Raw genomic sequence first — 20,933 nt, 5'->3', positions numbered from 1 at the left:
TGCCTACTGCTCTAAGGGCAAGGCTGTGATGTGCCTCATGGACTAAGTGTCTGTTAGATCAGCCTCACTCCGGCATGAGTGATGGTGTTGGCTGTGAGTTCAATGCTTTATTATGCCAGAGAATCAGTAGGTCCTGTAGGTCCTAGAACCTAAAGCTGGGTTGTTGAAACTGCCACTCCTAAAGTACTTCAGTAATAAGCTGTCCTTTTCCCAATGCTAACGTGCAAAACGGGGATGCTCGCTTTTAGGTGTAAAAAGAAATCTCTGTTGCCATCATTTTAATTGTCTGAAGGCATTCCTCTGCTAGATGGGCTTAGTTCATTATTTCCTCTAAGCAAACATTCTTAAACATTTCTTTTGTAAGAAAAACTAAGACAATTTATTATAAATCTTTAGTACTGCTCTTTCTCCAGTTTTAAGACTGGAACTTGTACTTATCTTAAAATCACAGGCTTGGTTCCCTTTAACTTTTTCAAGGTGTTAGAGAGTAATTCCTGTTGAACAGATTATCTCCCTGTAAATATGCTTTGAAAATACCTCAATAAAAGGAATTCCTCATGATTTCTTAAAGTAAAAAATATATCATCAGATAACAGTTGATAAAAAGAACTTTAATGGAAGGCACTGTTGTCCAAAATCACATAAAGGGTAAGAGCCCACACGGTATCACCCTGCTCTCCTACTTCTCAAACCCACATCCACCACCCAGACAGGAGGGTGCAGACCCCACAGGAAATTACCTCCCAGAGCACTGACTGATATTTTTCCTTAAAACAAAAAAATGGCTGTCTCTGACTAATAACAGAACATCTTAAGAAAAAAAAAACAACAAAATTATACCAGCTATTACAGCCTGGTAATAGAAGCAGCTTTCTAAGAATTCCCAAGTTTATAAGAGGCCCAAGAAATGCATTTATTCTGTTGTCTATTAAGCCTCCATGACAAGGAGAAAGTTATAAGTAAATCCTTGGTTCATCAGGAGTTAAGAGCTGTGTGCCTCATGAGGAGTTAAGAGCTGTGTGCATAAGCAGGTTCAAGAACCAGACTCCTGTTTGCCTCTTGATGGTTCAGAAACATTCAGCTGCTTTCACCTCTAGGACAAATGCTTAAGAATTTACTCTCATCAACATCGGAACTTTACGAAAACAGGATTCCTGGTTCATCAGAAGCCTGTATTAATGAAAAATGCATTTTGTTCTTTAGTGCTTAAAAAAAAAAAACTCATCTACTTTTTTGCGGAACTTTTTTTGGGATAGCCATTCCTCCTATGGATAGTCATCAGCAAGACACCTAAAAGACATGTTTTCCCTAGTTCTTATCAAAAATTCATCTCACGGAAAAAGTCATTCAAGAAAGCAAAACTTTGCTTTAAGTAGATAAAGTACTGTTTATATGCATTAGACCAAGCAATCCACTCAGGGTTTTAACGGTGTAAAAACTAAATCACAGTACAGCTGAACAGTGAATGGATGGGATGGTTCTGATGAGGTATTATTTTGACATTTTGGTCTCAGAAGGTGTTTCCCCAGTATCCAATGTCTTCAACAACCGGAAAAGACCAGCAGCTTCTCGTATCCTACTGAATTCAATACAGAATGCCTGCACTTCTATAAACAAATCCTGTACATTAATAATTTTGTTACGGATCAAGGATTGGAGAAACACACACACAAGACGCACCAACCGATTCTGAAAAAGGAAAAAAAAAATGTTAGTCTGCTGATTTTCCTGGCAGGCATTTATAAAATTTACAAAAATTTATATTACCTGCATATATTTATCCTTAATCTGTTCACAAGTAGAGATGCAATTTGATATATAAAGGTGAATAAATTCAGGAGGTAGATCAACAGCTGTAGTTAGTCTGTTTCGTAAAAGAAAATTTGGCCCATTAATTTCATTTGCTAACATTGAGAAACACTGTTAACCATAAAATACAAAATTTGCTTTGGTCATCTGGTGGAATTTTCTGACATATCCAATTCCCTAGTTTTAAATATACTTGGGCAAATTAACCTAAGAACCATACCTACTTACTCATAAATAACACTGTTTAAAATGTCTCTACTTGCCATTTACATATCGCAATTATTTTTTTGAGCCCTGTCCCTGAGTATTCTTGGTTAAATCATAAGTCATGGTCTGTTATTGGAATTTAGAGTCATAATAAAGGCCAAAGCCAGTATTTTCCAAAGGATTACATGGAATGTTTTAACGAGAAAAACGAGTGGGGTGGGAACAGGAATTCCGTACTCAAAGTATGAATTTCCAAAAGAAGATTAATATATGCTGCCTTTTCTAAACTTAACAGACCTCAAAACTTTTTTCAGTAAGGCATGAGGATGTAGTGCTCCAAGGACACTGTCATGAGCTGCTGCAGTCTCTTGAGATTTGTGCGTCGCCAAAAAACGTGTTTCGCGTTTAAGGATGATGCACTATGATAGGTATCGGGGGAAAACAAACAGGACCTTGTCCTTGAATTCCAAGATACTGAGCAGACAGAATCACATCGATAAAAAGATTTAAGTGATTCTGCATCTTGGACTCAGGGCCAAATGTCTGGTAGAGACAAGAACTGCTATAAGAATATGGTGAAAGGGAAGTGAACACTCAGCGTGGTCAATCTGGAGGACCTGCACAGAACTGGGCCACTGAAAAGAGTGAGTCTTCACTTAGTAGGGGAAAGACTGGAACAAGGAGGGGGAGATGTGCAGCAGCACGTTTTCAACAAGCAGCTAGCCGGTTTTGCCAGTGACCACGGTTAAAGTTAAAAATTAATTTGGAAACCTCACATTTCCTCCCTCTGCTACCGCTAAAAGAACGCACTCTCCTTCTATGCACGTACTTCCACTCCCTCGGCTTCCAGCTGGGCTTTTTTTCCCCCAATAGTTGATGAAAAAAGGACACATTCTGTAGTTCAATTTCACATAGATTTTTCAAAAAGCCCCAACTTACAAACAGGTGTTCAAAAACTATGCTCTCACTGAAGTTTAGTTGCTTGGCACTCAGAATGATTTCCCCATATAGGAGGACCATATAATTTATCATCCAAAACAGGATACCACGTAAAAGGCAGCTCAGGATGCAAAGCCTCCACCAGGACTCTCAGGCACACCTGAACCTCTGGCCACCCTGCACATAAACAACTTAAGCCCTCCAGCCCATCTAATTCACAATTTACCTAAAAGATATTTGTAAGGAAAATACTCTAAAATGCAAACACTGTACAGCACACATCAAGAAGGGAAGATGTTCTGTTTTCCTGACAGTCAAGGATGGCAGGGTCAGGAGCCTGGGGGTCAGAAAGGCTGGGAGAAGAGCACGAGGAAGCTAGGACAGCATTCCTAGGATTCTCAGCTCTTAAGGTCCATATTTTTCCACACTTACAGCTGTTAGTCACTAAGAAAAAATAGTATCTATATTTGTATAGGGATAAAGAAGATAGGACTATGTATAGGGAAATAAATTTCAGCAACTGGCTGGCACACTGGCTTATGCCTGTAATCCCTGCACTTGGGAGGCTGAGGTGGGCAGATCACTTGAGGTCAGAAGTTCGAGACCCGCCTGACCAACATGGCGAAACCCCGTCTCTACTAAAAATACAAAAATTAGTCGGGTGTGGTAGTACACACCTGTAATCCCAGCTACTAGGGAGGCTAAGGCAGGAGAATTGCTTGAACCCAGCGGGTGGAGGTTGCAGTGAGCTGAGATCACGCCACTGCACTCTAGCCTGGGCAACAGAGTGAGACTCCCTCTCAAAAAAATAAATAAATAAAATAAAATAAATTTCAGCAATTAAATTTCATTTATGCTTCTACTAACACTAAATATGTTTGAAATCCTACCCTCAGTTCTTATTAACGCATGCTAAATTTACATGTAGTGAATGCTAAGGCTTACATTATTTCTTTAATAGTTAATCTTACGCCAATAATATCAAGACAAAAATCTGTTACAATTTTTCTTTCCTGGCCATCTAATCTGTATCTATCCCCACACATTTGATCAAATCTAGAAACTTACCGATTTACAACTTCCATTGAATGTAAAGACATGTCCATATTGACCAGGACAGAGAAATACTCAGTGATCTGGCTTGACTGCATTAATTTCAGCAACATTTCTATAGCGACTAAAGGGTTGTTTTCCACAAGGTCAGGAAGTTTGGCTGGGGTGAGGCCAATATGGTAGACAAGTTTGGGGTCTTTTTCCAACTCACCAAGTAGCTAAATACACCAGATTTTTAAAGAGAGAGAGAGGGAGAGAGGGAGAGAGAAAGAGGGTCTTGAGTCAATTTTTTTCCCCATGTATATGAAATAAGCATTTTATACAAAAAGCTACAAAACTATCTGCATTGAACCAACTTCATAAATTTCTTCCTTCAAACCCATGATGTCTTGACATTTCTAAATTTACATTTTAATTTTGAACAAACTAAAATGCAAACACATCTAAGACAATTTATAAATATGCTAGTGATTCCTATTCCTGGACATCAAACCAGACTCCACACTGTCTGGTCAGATAAAATACTGTCTGGTTGTAACAATGTCAAGTCCTTTGCAGGTTTTTTTTTTCTGTCATCTGTTGTAACTAAAAATAATCTTAATGACCAACTAGTTCTCCCAAGAAACAGTCCTGCCCCACCCCACCCAGGTGGAGACCAGAAATACCTGAGAAGGGGGCGGAGTGGGAAACAGGACAGCTGACCTGCTGCGAGTCATCAGTTTGCAGAACTTTACAGTTCAAGTCACACCCACACTTTGTAATTCAAACAGGTATCCTCAAAGGACTTTTTCTACGAAGTAAGCACTTCCTCTTTAAATGTCCTATGCTTTTTTTTTCCCCCGTCTACTTAATAGGTTCCACAGTGGGCTGTGTTTTCAGGATGGTCTTGCGAGCAAAGCGAACTACAAACATTGCTATTATTTCATTTTGAAAATGGTATTTTTGGTGGCAAACTTGATAGGAGAGGTCATCTCCTAAAAAGTTCTAACTCAAAAGTGTCAAACTGGATAAAATTCACCAACCAGTAGAAGAGTGGCCTTGCCTTTCCTGAAGAGAGTCATCCAGTCTCGCACTCAGAGAGTGGGGGCTACTTTAATCTCAAATCCACCACGATCCAGCTGTGTGATGGGGGCGGGTTCCCCTTCCCAGCCTTGTTTTCCTCCCTACAGCCTGTCAGTAACTCCACTTTCCATCAGAAGCGTTACCATCAGCTCAAACGTAACCATCGTGTAGTGTCCCACTGTACACAGCAGTGACACCCCCACTACCCCACCTCTCCCAGGGACAAACTGATCACAAAGAAAACTTAGAACATTTTTGCCATCAGACTTCTTGCCCCACCACAGCAAAATTACCAAAGAGTAGAACAAAGCTTCAGAGACCCAAAAACCTTTGCAACTTCCTACTGCTGACTCACAGTGACAGGATTAGTTTATTGCTTACCACTTTCCAAAAAAACAAAAATAAACTCTTGTTGGATTAAAGATAAGAAAATGCTCACAATGGCCGGGTACAGTGGCTCACACCTGTAATCCCAGCACTTTGGAAGGCCAAGGTTGGCAGATCACTTGAAGCCAGACCAGCCTGGCCAACAATGGCAAAACCCCATCTCATAAAAATACAAAAATTAGCCGGGCATAGTGGTGCTTGCCTGTAGTCTCAGCTGCTGGGGGCACTGAGGCACGAGTATCACTTGAACCTGGGAGGCAGAGACTGCAGTGAGCCGAGATCGTGCCACTGCACTCCACCCTGGGCAGCCGAGTGAGACTCTGTCTCAAAAACAAATTTTTTAAATTAAAAATAAATTTAAAAAAAAAGATAAGAAAATGCTTACAATCAATACACACCTGTGTTTGCTGGGGAGAGGATAAGGGGCTTTTGAAGGCTTTGGCCATTATTCGTTTGATCTCCACACCAGTGCTATTCTTAACACACATCGATTTATCCCACTGGATCGCGTGGTCAGGCTCCGTGGGATTTAGCCAAGCAAGTTCATCCTCACAAATGTGGAGTGGAGGCGGTGGACGAATAAACTCTGGTCGAAAATGGCCTGTAATGAGAGCCGTGATAGTTGCTCCTATCAGGAAGCTAACATCTCTACACATCTCACACATTTCACTTAATAAAATACGCAAAGAAATCTCTTACTAAGGATGATGTGACTAGAACTCTCATACTTCAAAATCAGAAGCAGGAATGACACAGGAAGTCAGGGTTTCAGTCAGAATGCAAACAAGACAATGAAAGAACACTACGCCAGCATGATGCCAGAGAACAATCTATTCACTTTGCAGAAGTGAGGAAAGCCTGGCCGTGATCTGCCCATGCTGCACTTGAGCGTGGCCACTCAACAGCAAAAGGGCACGACTCCCAAACGGGTGAAGTCTTTTGATGAAAAAATGAAATACTATGCCCTCACACATCCTATTCTTAGTTACCACTATTTGTTCAGCTGCCACTATGATTTGTACTAGTTTTATCTTTGCATCTTATAACTGAAGTAACAAATTACGTGGCGATGAAACAGCAGGAGGAAAAGTATGGTTGCCTTTTGATACTTCGAAATGAATGTGGAAACCGTCACAAATCCCTAAATTCACAAATACTATATTCATTTTCAGAAAACAATAAAAGTACAAAAGGAAAATGAAGTGGTTCAACTCAACTATTTTATAAAACAAGATTCATCCCTGAGTTACAAACCCACTGAAATAAATGCTGGCTAGGACTTCTGCTGAACCAATTTCACATCTCACATAGTTTCCACATAGGGCAGGAGTGGCTTATTCCTGTCATGGATCCTAGCCCTGCCAAATTTGAGAGTCTACTGTTGAGTTTACAGAAAATATCTATTTTTTAGTTAAAAATCATCACTTTATCTTAAACATCTCCACTGCCTCTTCACTTTCCTCACAAGGACTAGCATCTGAATCTCCCTTCAACCACTTATAAAAATAAAGTTTTTAACAATTTATGAGAAATACTACTTATGTGATAGAGAGTTCTTGCGAGGTGGGGACACCTGGTGTTTGGCTAGACCCACTTATTATGAGTGATCTGCTTTTCATATATCTTCCTGGTGACCTATGCAATTTAGAGTTCTGCCCGAGCAAATATTTAAAAGAAGCCATTACATGCCATGGACATTTCAGTCACACTTGTGACTAGCAGAAACTTCAAATATTAAACCTATGTATGTCAAAGATCTACTGTAAACCAAATGGTACAAAAGTCACTGTGTGAACTTCAAACTCATGGTGATACTACACTATCATCTGGTAAACATGTTCTCATCCCAAAGCAGAAAGCTTGCCTTCATAATTCAAAGCACACAGAAGCCTATAAAACAGATGCCAGGTAGAGTGGTGCATGCCTGTAATTCCAACTATGTGGGAGTCTGAGGTAGGAGGATCCCCTGAGCCTCAAGGGATCGAGTCCAGCCTGGGCATCATAGCAAGACTCCATCTGTTAAAGAAATCCCCCAAAAATGCAGCTATATTATTTCAAATTCTACAACTGTTTTCTTTGAATTAAAGTAAATTAGGAGTTTATAAGAAAAACTTTAAAATGGAAAAGGAAATGATAGCAATAAGAAGATTTAAGAGGTATAAAACAGATAATGAGCTGCTACAAAAAGACTCATTTCAGTAAAATGAGAATCTGTATTTTTTTTTTTCCTTTTTGAGACAGAATCTCACTCTGTCACCCAGGCTGGAGTGCAGTGGTTCAATCTCGGCTCCTGCAACTTCTGCCTCAGCAATTCTCCTGACTCAGCCTCCCAAGTAGCTGGGACTATAGGCGCGTGCCACTACACTCAGCTAATTTTTTATTTTTAGTAGAGATGGGGTTTCACCATGTTGGCCAGGCTGGTCTAGAACTCCTGACCTCAAGTTATCCACCTGCCTCGGCCTCCCAAAATGCTGGGATTGCAGGTGTGAGCCACTGCGCCCAGCCTGTATCTTTAGGTATGCGTAGGATAGACATGCAACAAACAACTTGGCATGCATTTTTCTTAAAGAAGAAATTAGCTGTCACTGAACATCTCTACTATGTTCTAGACACTCACTACACTAGAAAGATTCACACTAAATTACAATTTAAGTCATAATAAAAATAAAATGATGTCTCAAAAACTGAAAAGTCCTAGAGGATCCTGCTGACAGAATAAAACAAAGAGTATAAATTAATTTATATGTACCTACTTTCAATAGGTGGCTTTGGTCCGCTGACTAAAGCTTCTGTGATCTGAGAGGCAACTGAGCTGTCAAATCCAGAATTAGAAGAATCCGGGTCTGGGTCACTGAGAATACTGGGGAAGCTCGCTTTGCTTTGCGTTGGCAATTCAGATTGGCGTTCTGGAAATAGGAGACATTTTAAAATTATGGACATCATGAGGAGAGAGAAAAGACAACTGAGGCAAGCTATCTGTAACAGAGAAAAACAAAGGGCCAGATTCAAAGAGAGAGAGAGAGAATGTGTGTATGTCTGTACGTATAGCAGGTCCTCACTTAACGTTGTTGAAAGGTTCTTGGAATCTGCCACTAAGTGAAGTGACGTGTAACAAAACAATTATTTTTATCAATGTTATAATAAAACAATGTTGATGAAACAGTGCTGTTTCAAAGACCTGCTGTGCATCACTTCACTTAAATCTGCAGTTTCCAACAACCTGTCGGTGATGTTAAGTGATGACTTACTGTACATATATTTTTAAATCAATGTTTTAAAAAAAAGAAAGAACCCACCAGGCGCGGTGGCTCATGCCTGTAATCCCAGCACTTTGGGAGGCCGAGGTGGGCAGATCACGAGGTCAGGAGATCGAGACCATCCTGGCTAACACGGTGAAACCCTGTCTCTACTAAAAAAATACAAAAAATTAGCCGGGCATGGTGGCAGGTGCCTGTAGTCCCAGCTACTCGGGAGGCTGAGGCAGGAGAATGGCGTGAACCCGGGAGGCGGAGCTTGGAGCTTGCAGTGAGCCAAGATCGCGCCACTGCACTCCAGCCTGGGCGACAGAGCGAGACTCTATCTCAAAAAAAAAAAAAAAGAAAAAAAAAAGAAAGAACCCAACAGGAAAAAATGGACTAGTAACTTTAATAAGGATTTTATTTAAAAAGCTTGAATGGCCAAAAAAATCTGAAAAGATGTTTAATCCCATTAGGAACTAGGGAAAATCCAGTTAAAACACAAGATACTATAACATACCCACCAGATTGGCAAAAATGCATAAACTTGACATTATCAAATGCCGAAGAGGATGTAAGGTAACTTGCATGGTGCTACAGGAGTGAAAAATGGCAAAGCAACTTTGGAAAATAATTTGACGTTTCCTTATAATGTTTACATGTGCATTTCTTTCCATCTAGGAGACACACTTTCACATGCGCCCCAGAATAATGTGCAAGAATGTTCACAGCAGTATTATGTCCATCAACAGCAGAATGGACACAGAACTTGGTACTCCACAGTGTGAAGGTACCACAGCAGCAATGAAGGGCGGCCACTGCAGTTACATGCCATCAGCATGGACTCATCTGTCAACCCCCAACAGAAGGAAGGCACAAGAGAATAAATGCAGTACGATTCCACATGTATAAAGTTCAAGGGCATGCAAAGTGAAACTATAGGCAGGAACAGGAGGGAAGCAAATTGAGGATGATTATCACAAAAATCAGGTTAGTGATGAGGCAGCCACTGGGAGAAACAGGGAGCCTGTAGGCCCTGAAAATATTCTCTTTCTTAACTTGGATGGCAGGTTGCTCCAAGTTCACTTAATTATAATTCCTTTAAAAAGTGAATGCGTGTTTTACTTCAGATTGTGTAATTTTAAAAACACGGGGCTAAATTCCTGATTAAAGAACTATACAAATCAATAAAAGACCATCAACCCAATGGAAAAATGGCCAGAGACATATGAAAAAATGCCTTAGACATATAGCATCTTTTCTCATTCACTTATTAAGAGAAATGCTCACTAAAATTATCCTGTAATGCCATTTAAAAAAATATCAGATTGTTGAAGTACAAAAAGTTAGATAACATACTATCAACCAAAATGTGAAAAAAAAAAAAAAAGATAAATTGGCCAGCTGTTTGGTAAACTAGTAAGTGGTAGGTGTTTGTCAGAAATAAATCATAAAGAAAAACAAAAACCTCTGAAATGAAAACTCATTGTTAGGGTAAAACTTCACCCCTTGTAGTCACTTATGTTTAACTTGTCTACTTGTTTTTTTAAAGTTAAGAAAACACAAACTGCATCATCCAAAAATACACCTTTGGTCCACGGATGCCACTAGAAGACATTTTAGACCTCCAGAGAGAAGATCTGGGTGGCTAGCTCCAGAGTGGAAAGGCATGCTTGCTTTTTCTTTACACTTGTGAAGAGGAATGGATCCGGACATCTGCAATCTGGGTAGAGGACGGCAGGCAGCAAGCTTAGCCACTCGGCCAGGCTTCTCAGCCCTTACTCTAGACATGTGATCCTTCCTCCACGTGATATACTTCACAACTTTCTTACGGCTACTCAAGGCATCCCAAGTTAAAAGGAAGGTCAGATGTGATTCTCACTTTATTATGATAAAAAAAACTATTTAAATACTATAAATAAATATTATAATAAATATAAGAATACATCACTTCTGTATCCAGTTTTCAAAGTACCTTTGGTGTTTGTCAGGAATAAATAAAAGTAATCATTTTATTTCTATTAAATTATATCTGGCACTAGTGGCTAGTACTTTTGTACTTATTAGTACAACCTTAAAAAGTCTTAAAAAGATTTCTTTTGGTTTCAGAACATAACCATTGTTACATTGTTCTTGTCTCTGCTTTTGTAACAGGGTCTCACTCTGTTGCCCAGGCTGGAGTGCAGTAGTGCAATCATGGCTTATTGCAGCCTTGACCTCTCAGGATCAAGCGATCCTCTTATGTAGCCTCCTGGGTAGCCGGGACCACAAGTGCACACACCACCACACCCAGCTGATTTTTTTTTTTTTAATTACTTTTGTAGAGACAGGGTCTCCCTATGTTGCCCAGGCTGGTTTTAAACTCCTGGGCTCAAGTGATTCTCATGCCTTGGCCTCCCAAACTGCTGGGATTATAGGTATGCGCCATTGTGCCTGGCCCCATTGTTACATTGTTAATACCCAATAGTTTGAAGGTTCACAATGTTGCAAAGGAAAAGCTGTTTACCGCAACATGTCACCTTATATCAGAAGCCAAAGGTCACAGGTTTATGAAGCCTAAGAAGGATGGGGCATTGTCAAAATACTTCAAAGTATTAATTACAAAGTCAAGGGTTCACAAACCCAGCTACATATTACAATTTCCCTGTCGAGTTGCTCTCAAATGAGAAAATGAATGCTCACAGCAGGCAAGCCCAAAGTGCCTCCTCTACTCCTTCAGAACTCAGAGAGCCTCTCTCTGACCACCAGTTCTCCTTCTCCTATTATTTTCTGTCAGGACACACTGTTTACTTCAAGAGCACTCATTCATTTGCTTACAGGTTTAACACAGAATGTGCCAGAACAATCCTGAATGAGAACAAAGGTGAAAGTCTCATACCTCCCGATTTCAAAACTTAGTACAAAGCTACAGTAATCAAAACAGTGTGGTACTGGCAGAAAGACAGACATATAGACAAATAGAATGGAATAGAAAGCCCAGAAATAAACCCTTGCATATATGGGCAAATGATTTTCAACAAGGATGCCAAGAGAACGTTGGGTTTTGGCTATTCAGCATCCCCTGAGACAGGTCTCACCATATTGTGCAGGCTGGAGTGCAGTGGCGCAATCACAGCTCACTGCAGCCTCGATCTCCCAGGCTCAAGTGATTCTCCCACTTAAGCCTCCCAAGTAATTGAGACCACAGGCATGCACCACCACGCCCGACTAAGTTTTTAATTATTTGTAGAGACAAAGTTTCCTTATGTTGCCCAGGCTAGTCTTGAATTCCTGCCCTCAAATGATCCTCCCACTTTGGCCTCTCCCAAAGATTACAGGCATGAGCTACTATGCCAGCCTTTCTTCAGTTTAAAGATGGATTTTTCTTTTTTTTTTTTTTGAGACAGACTCTCGCCCTGTCACCCAGGCTGAAGTGCAGTTGCACAATCTCAGCTCACTGCAACCTCCACCTCCCAGGTTCAAGTGATTCTCGTGCCTCAGCCTCCCAATTACAGGTGTGAGCCACTGTGACTGGCCGGATTTTTCTATTTCTGCAAAAAACACTGTTGGAATTTTGACAGGAATTGCACCAAATCTGTTGATTGTTTTGGGTAGTATTGACATTTTAACAAATAGTAAGTCTTCCAATCAAAACTTAAAAAAAAACCTACTAAATTTTATCCAGCTTTCTTCTAAAACAGAAAAAGCAATCAATTCAAGTGAAAACTCCAAATGAATTTACATGCCATTAGCATCCAAAAATTTAAAGAGTTCCATTTATTTATTTATTTATTGAGATGGAGTCTCGCGGTAGCCCAGGCTGGAGTGCAGTGGTTTGTTCTCAGCTCACTGCAACCTCCACCTCCCGGGTTCAAGCTATTCTCCTGTCTCAGCCTCCTGAGTAGCTGGGATTACAGGCGTGCTGCACCACCATGTCTGGCTAATTTTTTGTATATTTAGTAGAGACAGGGTTTCACCATGCTGGCCAGGCTAGTCTCAAACTCCTGACCTCAAATGATCTGCCCACCTCAGCCTCCCAAAGTGCTGGGATTACAGGTGTGAGCCACCGTGCCCAGCCAAGACTTCCATTTAAGATCCAGTACTAAAACTACTTTTTAAAATGGGTGATACTAACCTTTTAGCAGTTACAAAAAACATCATTTTAGTAGAGTCCTCAACAAGAGAGGCCTAATATTACCACACAGAAATGCCCAAAACACTGATTCCTCCTTACCGGCCAAGGCTAACTGAAGCCCACTAATGTCCACAGACTGGCCCATGTTTCCAACGTCCATCAGTGCAATCTGGCGAGGCGTCTTTTTGAAGAGTTCCCGTGGGGGTGCCAGCATCAGCTGGGAAAGAAAAAACTTTTCTGGTGGAGTTATAGGAGGTAAAAATCCTGCAAACAAAAATGTATAACGATTTCTCCAATGGTTACTTTTAAAAATCAACTTGAATCTGGTAAAATCAGTACTTGCTACTTGCCACTTCAAGCCACATAGTTTTAAGAACTAAATTATGATTAAGTTTCGGTCAAACAAATATACACATTTACAAACTATGTAATTAAATATGTCATTTGAAATTCTATTATCTGTAGCCCTACCAATGAAACTTAAGGTTTTTGTACTTGTTAATTGTAAGAGTTAAAGAAAGAGGAAAGACACACAAAACGCAGCCTGGCAGTCAAAGACAGGTTTTCTTTAGTTAAAACATCGGCCAGGAGTGCTTCTCAGGTTCTAACTAAAGAAAATCTGTCTTTGACTGCCCAAGCTGCGTTTTGTGGCTTTTTTTTTTTTTTTTTTTTTTTTTTTTGAGATGAAGTCTCACTCTTGTCTCCCAGGCTGCAGTGTGATGGCATGATCTTGGCTCACTGCAACCTCCGCCTCCCGGGTTCAAGAGATTCTCCTGCCTCAGCCTCCCAGGTAGCTGGGATTACAGGCACCTGCCACCATGCCCAGCTAATGTTTGTATTTTTAGTCGAGTCGGGGTTTCACCATGTTGGCCAGGCTGGTCTTGAACTCCTGACCTCAGGTGATCCACTCGCCTCAGCCTCCCAAAGTGCTGGGATTACAGGCGAGTCACCGTGCCCCGCCTGGTGTTTCTTTCCTCTTTAACTCTCACATTAGTAACTTCTTTTTCTTTTTTTTTTTTTTTTTTTTTTGAGATGGAATCTCGCTCTGTCGCCCAGGCTGGAGTGCAGTGGTGCAATCTCAGCTCACTGCAAGCTCTGCCTCCCGGGTTCACGCCATTCTCCTGCCTCTGGCTCCCGAGTAGCTGGGACTACAGGCGCCCGCCACCACGCCCAGGTAATTTTTTGTACTTTTTAGTAAAGACAGGGTTTCACCGTGTTAGCCAGGATGGTCTTGATCTCCTGACCTCGAGATCCACCCACCTAGGCCTGCCGAAGTGCTGGGATTACAGGCGTGAGCCACCGCACCTGGCCCAATAACTTCATTTTCTAAAGTGCCTCAATTCCTGCAAAGGCTAAAGCTTATATATGCAAACAAAAACAGACAACACTATAGTGCTCGGAAATGCTTTTCTTTCTTCTCTGTTTCCACTGTGTAGAAGCTGAATGAATAGAAGAGCAACCAGCAGCAATCCAAATACACTACCTGATTCAACACACAATGCAGCTACAAATTCCCACAAGGCTGAATGTTCCTTCCCTTTTGTCCCATGTTTAATTGCTCATGAAGCCTCATCTCTCCCACTGCAGAAATGTCACCAGGCTGCATTCCCTCAGCTGTAGTCCCCACGCCTCTCTTACTGGGACTACTCCTGCTCCCTCTACTGACTTCCCCAGCTCCCAGTTTTGACCCCTGCTCACCCACCACCCATAGTCCACACTTCCTCTTACCTTTTAGTTATATCTCTAGAGTACAGACCTGATCACATTACTTAACCTGTGTACACAGAATTAAACCCAGATTTCTACACCATTACAAGACCCTTCATAATCTGGTCCCACCGCACCTTCCTAATCTCACTTCTTGACCTTCTCTCCCATCCATGTACCCTACACCCTGGTTGCACAAAATCCCTCAACTTCTATTTTTTTTTTTTTTTTTTTTTTTTTGAGGCAGTCTCACTCTGTTGCTCAGGCTGGAGTGCAGTGGCGTATCTCAGCTCACTACAGCCTCCACCTCCCAGGTTCAAGCAATTCTCCTGCCTCAGACTCCTGAGTAGCTGGGATTACAGGAGTGCACCATCATGCCGGGCTAATTTTTGTATTTTTGGTAGAGATGGGGTTTCGTCATGTTGGCCAGGCTGGCTTCCAACTCCTGGCCTCAAGTGATCTGCCTGCCTTGGCCTCCCAAAGTGCTGGGATTGCAGGCATGAGCTACCACACCTGGCCTTACACCCAGTTTTTTAATAATACCTGGCAGAGCTACTCCTGCCCTCTCACCTGCATCCCTAATCAATATCCAGGAAAAAATATCACTCCTGAGAATTTCTCCAGCTCCACAGGGGGTCGTTCCTTCCTCTGAACTACCCAGCATTACACAATCGCAGCCCTGCCTCTGTTCAGAGTCATTTGAAAAGCATTCTGAAGACATACCCACTAAATGTCTTACCCTAAACATACAATATCAGCAGCTCTGGGAGTGGAGTGTAGGCACTGATATTTTCTCTTCTATGTTATCTACACACCATCCCTACTTACTTTAATAATGGTATAATAGTGGGTAACACTCACAGGTACTTTTATTCTTTGTAACAACTGTACCAGCTGGGAATTGTTACTATTTGCATTTTACAGATGAGGAATCTGAGGCACAAAACGGTTAAATATAATCCACCCATGGATTCCTTCTCTGGTGACTGCCATCCCACCTATGGCAAATCTGTGTGTACAATGCAGTCTATGGACTAGATGTGGGTTTAGATTCACTGTACATGAGAATGACATTATATAAGTCACGGTTTCTTTGCCTCACTTGTTCTTCAAAATTCAAAGGGCCCTCTGATCTAAATCCCACATTGTCCCAATCCTCTAATACAAGCACCCTAGGGTGGTGGTTGTCTGTGTGTGTGTGTGTGTGTGTGTGTGTTTAGAAGCTGTCACCCTAACTCACTGCAGCCTCAAACTCGTAGGCTCAAGTGATCTTCCTGCCTCAAACTCCTGAGCAGCTGGGACTACAGGTGTGAGCCACCCCATGCCCAGCAATTTTTTTATTGCTTTGTAAAGACAGGATCTTACTATGTTGCCCAGGATGGTTTCAAACTCCTGGCCTCAAGCAATTCCCACCCCCCAACCTCCACCACTTCGGCCTCCAAAAGTGCTGGGATTATAGGCGTGAGCCACCTAGCCAGGCCTAGGTGGTGAGTTTTGACCACAAACCTGTGTTACATTCACTTTCTGGGCAGTCACAAGCTTCTTAGAAGCAGGTTAAGTACCTGTACCCTAAAGGCATCTCAGGCCAATACAAAGGGTTGCCCTTCTTAGATAAGGGCACTGCAGAACACCTATCAGAAGATCCTGATGGGATGTCCGGCAGGAACACTAACTAGAAATGCGGCCCTCCTGTACCATAAAAACAAACTGCTGGTGTTACTTCAAAATCTACTACAAACTCCTGGTGTTACTTCAAAATCTACTGCCTTAGCCTTGACTCACTCTATAGCAGGCCCTACCTATACTGGTTAAGGAATGTAAGATCAAGGTGTTTCCTATCTCTATGTGCTTCCTCCACTACACTGGTTCCTAAATCCTTCAGGTCCCCTTGTCACCATGCCATTTTTCTTGTTTTCTGACTGCAAGTCTTCTCGCAAAGCAAATCCACATAAAGCATCACCTGCTTGAGCTTAAAAACAAAAAAAATGCAGCCTCGCATCTAACCTACTAGTTTGATCTCACCAATGCCACACAATGGTAAATACATTTTACATAATGTATACCACGTATGCACTTTACATAATGTCCAGTAAGTCATGTGTTTCTAACCGCGAGATCATCAATTTGAGACTTTCTATCCTTTGCCCCCATCCCTAACAGGCTAAGAAAGGCGGCTGCAAAGTCTTTAAGGTGTTTCATGTGTATTTCCGCCCACCAACTTCTTCAGCTTCTTAATACTGACTTCCACGTACTCCTTTGAGACTAAAAACCGGGGACAGATCCAGTCTTATCATTGGTTTTAACTTCACACACCACAGACGGGTTTTCGAAGAACGAACCGTATTTGAGACACTAAACATGTCAAGACCTACACTGAGCTGTATGATGTGATGGGGTGTATAGAGAAATCATTTTCGGTGTCACGAACTTGCAATTAAGCTACCACCTCTCCATTCTTTAGAGTTAAGGCGGGGAGGGAGTGAGGGGCGTGGGAACGCAGAGGGAGGCGGAAAAAGAGGATGATCATTTCACAGGGATAGTTAATTTCCCTTTCAGGTGAGTTCCCAGCAGCGCAGGTGGAAAGCTGCATTATCTAACGCTATCCACACGGCACAGCTGGCTTCAGGAGGTACCTGAGAGCGGAGGGCGGTCGGGTTCCTGGCCGCCGCGGGCGGGCGGCGCGGGGTTGAGCAGGTGCGCGAAGCTGGCGGCGAAGGGGTTGGCGGCCAGCGGCTCGGTGCGGTACATCTCCCAGAGCAGGTACAGCGCCGTGAGGCGCTGCGCCGCGCTGGGCAGCAGGTCGGGCTGCTGGAGCAGCATGACGAGCACCGAGCCCAGGCGGAAGTGGTCGGCCTTGCTGAAGTAGTGGTGGAAGGCGGTGGACAGGCCCTCGAAGGTGCTGCCGCCGCCCGCCTCCTCCGATATGATGCTCAGAAGGCTCGAGAGCTCCTTCGGGGTCAAGCTCATCCTGCCCGCGGGGCCCCCCGGGCCTCCGCTCCCGGACCCGGGGCCGCTTGCTCCGCCTCTGCCGCCGCCGGAGCCCCCGAAGCCGCTCCTGGACGCCGACCCTGCCGCTTCCCGGGACCCTCTTTGCTCCGCGGCGGTGAGAAGCCGGCCAGACGCCGCGCTTGCCCCTCCGCCGGGCATCAACCTCGCTCCCCTTCCCCTCTTCCCGGCCCGAGGGGCCCTGGCGCCGGCTCGCTCCGTCCCCGCGGCCGTAAAGCGCGCTGTTACACGACAGCGTCGCAAACAAAACACGTCGGGGAAACCAGACCGCCGCGGAGACGGACAGCGCCCAGCGAAAGCGAGGTTGATGGAGCGAAGCCAGGAAGAGGATGCGGAGAGGCGGGGTAGGCGGGGCGAATTGGCAGGAAGCGGGGGCGGGGCCCGGGAAGGGAGGGGAGGGGCGGGGCGAGGTCGGGCTGGTGGCGTTCAGGGTTAGGTCTGCCGAGGTCCCGCGGCAGGAGAGCCCGGGGTCTGCATGCGTCTGCGCAGCTGCGAGGTTAAGCCGCCCTTTGGCGGTCCCCAGGACAGTTCCTGGTGCCAGGCGGTCCCAGTAAGTGCTGTCTACGTTATTATTTGGAAGAATGCACCTCAGATGTTAACTATTTTCTTAATATAACATCCGTAAGTATTCGTCGTAAAAAGTATTGTAAATGCAGGCCGGGCGTGGTGGCGCGTGCCTGTAATCCCAGCACTTTGAGAGTCCTAGGCGGGAGGGTCGCTTGAGCCCGGGAGTCCCAGGCTGCAGTGAGCTGTGATCACCACTGCATTGCAGCCCGGGCGCTCTGTCTCAGAAACATTTTTTTTAATATAGTAAATGCAAATATACCACACATTTCTCATAACCACGGTTAATTTCTAGTCTTACACTCATTGCAGAAATGGAATCATACTGCACTATGAGCTTTTTTGTACATGGTTTTTTCTCAACACGATTTCGAGAACATGTCTCCAGCTAATATTCATTTACAAAATTGTTTGCTGTGCCACGTTTTACTTAGATCGCCCTAGGGCGCTTATCCTGGGCACTTAGCTGTGCATTAGAAACCCACGGGGAGACGTTACAAATACCTGGTCCCACCCCCAGAGATGCTGATTGAGATATTTATAAACCCCACCTCTTCAGGTGAGTCTGAGGTGTAGTCTGGGCTGAGAACCACCAGGTGGCATTTCTCAGACTTGCCCGGTCCCTAAACCTACAGAAACGTACGCGTATTTCGCCAGTGATTACCACCAGCGATTCTAATTATCTAGTTAAGAGCCACCTCAATTCTTTTTTAAAACATATTTTTATTTTATTTTATGTGTTTTTGGGGAGAAAGATATTTTATGTAAAAAAATTTTTTTTCATCTTTTTAAAACTTGTATTTCAGTAGTTTTGGGGGTACAGGTGGTTTTTGGTTACATGGATAAGCTTTTAGTGGTGATTTCTGAGACTTTGGTGCACCTGTCACCAGAGCAGTGTACGTACGCTGTACCTGTCAGGCCTCTGAGCCCAAGCCTGCACATATACATCCACATGGCCTGAAGTAACTGAAGAATCACAAAAGAAGTGCAAATGGCTGGTTCCTGCCTTAACTGATGACATTACCTTGTGAAATCCCTTCTGGCTCAGAAGCTCCCCCGCTGAGCACCTTATGACCCCCGCCCTGGCCTGCCAGAGAACAACCCCCTTTGACTGTAATTTTCCACTACCCACCCAAATCCTATAAGATGGCCCCACTCCTATCTCACTTCCCTGACTCTTTTCAGACTCAGCCCGCCTGCACCCAGGTGATTAAAAAGCTTTATTGCTCACACAGAGCCTGTTTGGTGGTCTCCACACGGACGCGCGTGACAGTACCCAAAATATAGTCTTTTGTCCCTCACCCCTGTCCCACGTATACCCCCTCCCACCCCAGAGTCCTCAAAGTCCATTATATCATTCTTATGTCTTTGCATCCTTATAACTTAGCTCCCACTTAGAAGTGTAATATTTGGTTTGCTACCTCAATTCTTAAGAAAAATTTAAGGAAGAGAAATGGCTGGGTCAACAGGTGTGATATCTACTGAATTTTAAAGGCTTCTTCAATTTACTGCTAAATTGCACTTCAGAAAGATCCTGCCAATTAACGTTCCTAACAGCGGCAGATATAATGTGGTAACTTGGGCAACTGATTCAAATTAGCTCAAAAGTACTCTCATAAATTTTTTATTATAGGGCCTGGGCACGGTGACTTATGCCTGTAATCCCAGCACTTTAGGAGACCGAGGCAGGTGGATCACTTGAGGCCAGGAGTTTGAGACCAGCCTGGCCGTGGTGAAACTCCGTCTCTACTAAAAATATAAAAATTGGCCGAGCATGGCGGCTCATGCCTGTAATCCCAGCTACTTGGGAGGATGAGGCAGAAGAATGGCTTGAACCTGGGAGGTGGAGGTTGCAGTGAGCCGAGATCTCACCACTGCACTCCAGCCTGGGCGACAGAGCGAGACTGTCTCAAAAATTTTTGTTATTATAATAAACTGTATTTTGTGCAAGCCATTTTACATTGGGTGGTCTATGGGTCTATTTGTTATTGTAATTTTCCTGCAGTTCTAATACTATTTAATAGTAGCAATTATACCAATTGCCAGTTATTAATGTAGTAATACTAATGCTGTGTGGGTTTTTTCCAAGATGTTTCAAAAATATTTGAACATTTTATTTTATCTTAAAAAATAAAAATAAAAAACATGGGAAGCCGAGGCGGGTGGATCATCGAGGTCGGGAGTTCAAGACCAGCCTAACCAACATGGAGAAAACCCATCTGTACTAAAAATACAAAAAAATTAGCCAGGCGTGGTGGTGGGCACCTGTAATCACAGGTAATTGGGAGGCTGAGACAGGAGAATCATTTAAACCCTGGAGGCAGAGGTTGGAGTGAGCCGAGATCGTGCTGCTGCACTCCAGCCTGGGTGATAGAGACTCTGTCTCAAAAAGAAAACCGGTTAGGACTAGGTGTGCCATCTGCATAGAGTGTGAATCTCTGGCAGCCCCCACCCCAGTCTTTTATTATGCAGGCAGGTAGCTATTCTTGTGACTGATCTCTTTCCTACTGTGTACATGCTAACAAAAAAGGGAAGGTGGAGCCCGCATGGTGGACATGCATGGCCCCAGGTTGCTCTGTCTGTGTGGCTGCTGGCATCACCCTGTGCAAGCTTCCAGCTTCCTTATTTATGTCTACAGCTCGATCTTTCAGGCTGCTCTTTGTTAGAAAATAAGTGATTTCTTGGGCTGCTTTTTGCTTCTTTTCTCTTTTCCCTTCATGACCATTACCACGTAGGATATAAGCCTCTGGCTTGCCTCCTATAGCCCCTCATTTCCTTCCCCATATTTGGCAACCAGACCAGCATCCAGGACAACATAAACTATGCCGCTGGTTGTTAGAAGGCTTGGG

At 43.3% G+C, this 20,933-nt stretch overlaps 2 protein-coding genes across 2 annotated transcripts in view; one reads left to right on the top strand and one right to left on the bottom strand.

The window, feature by feature from the left end:
- RNF149 (ring finger protein 149) overlaps window positions 1-9,688 on the top strand; it is a 47,571-nt gene extending 37,883 nt beyond the window's left edge. The window contains exon 8 of the transcript XR_010129874.1: window positions 9,375-9,688. The gene's annotated coding sequence lies outside the window, so the exon portion shown is untranslated. The remainder of the gene's footprint in view (window positions 1-9,374) is intronic.
- Window positions 591-17,748, bottom strand: CNOT11 (CCR4-NOT transcription complex subunit 11). The gene is made up of 7 exons (XM_031007965.3): window positions 17,148-17,748; window positions 12,907-13,071; window positions 8,211-8,363; window positions 5,856-6,058; window positions 4,024-4,226; window positions 1,768-1,864; window positions 591-1,689 (listed from the first exon to the last, which is right to left on the bottom strand). Exons 1-7 carry the CDS (start codon window positions 17,659-17,661, stop codon window positions 1,492-1,494), a joined length of 1,533 nt encoding a protein of 510 aa, XP_030863825.1. The 5' UTR covers window positions 17,662-17,748; the 3' UTR covers window positions 591-1,491.
- Between the last annotated feature and the right edge of the window lie 3,185 nt (window positions 17,749-20,933).

Source organism: Gorilla gorilla, chromosome 12 (assembly GCF_029281585.2).
Source record: "Gorilla gorilla gorilla isolate KB3781 chromosome 12, NHGRI_mGorGor1-v2.1_pri, whole genome shotgun sequence".
In the NCBI taxonomy this organism is placed as follows: domain Eukaryota; kingdom Metazoa; phylum Chordata; class Mammalia; order Primates; family Hominidae; genus Gorilla; species Gorilla gorilla.
This window is presented reverse-complemented; position numbering and strand designations above follow the sequence as displayed.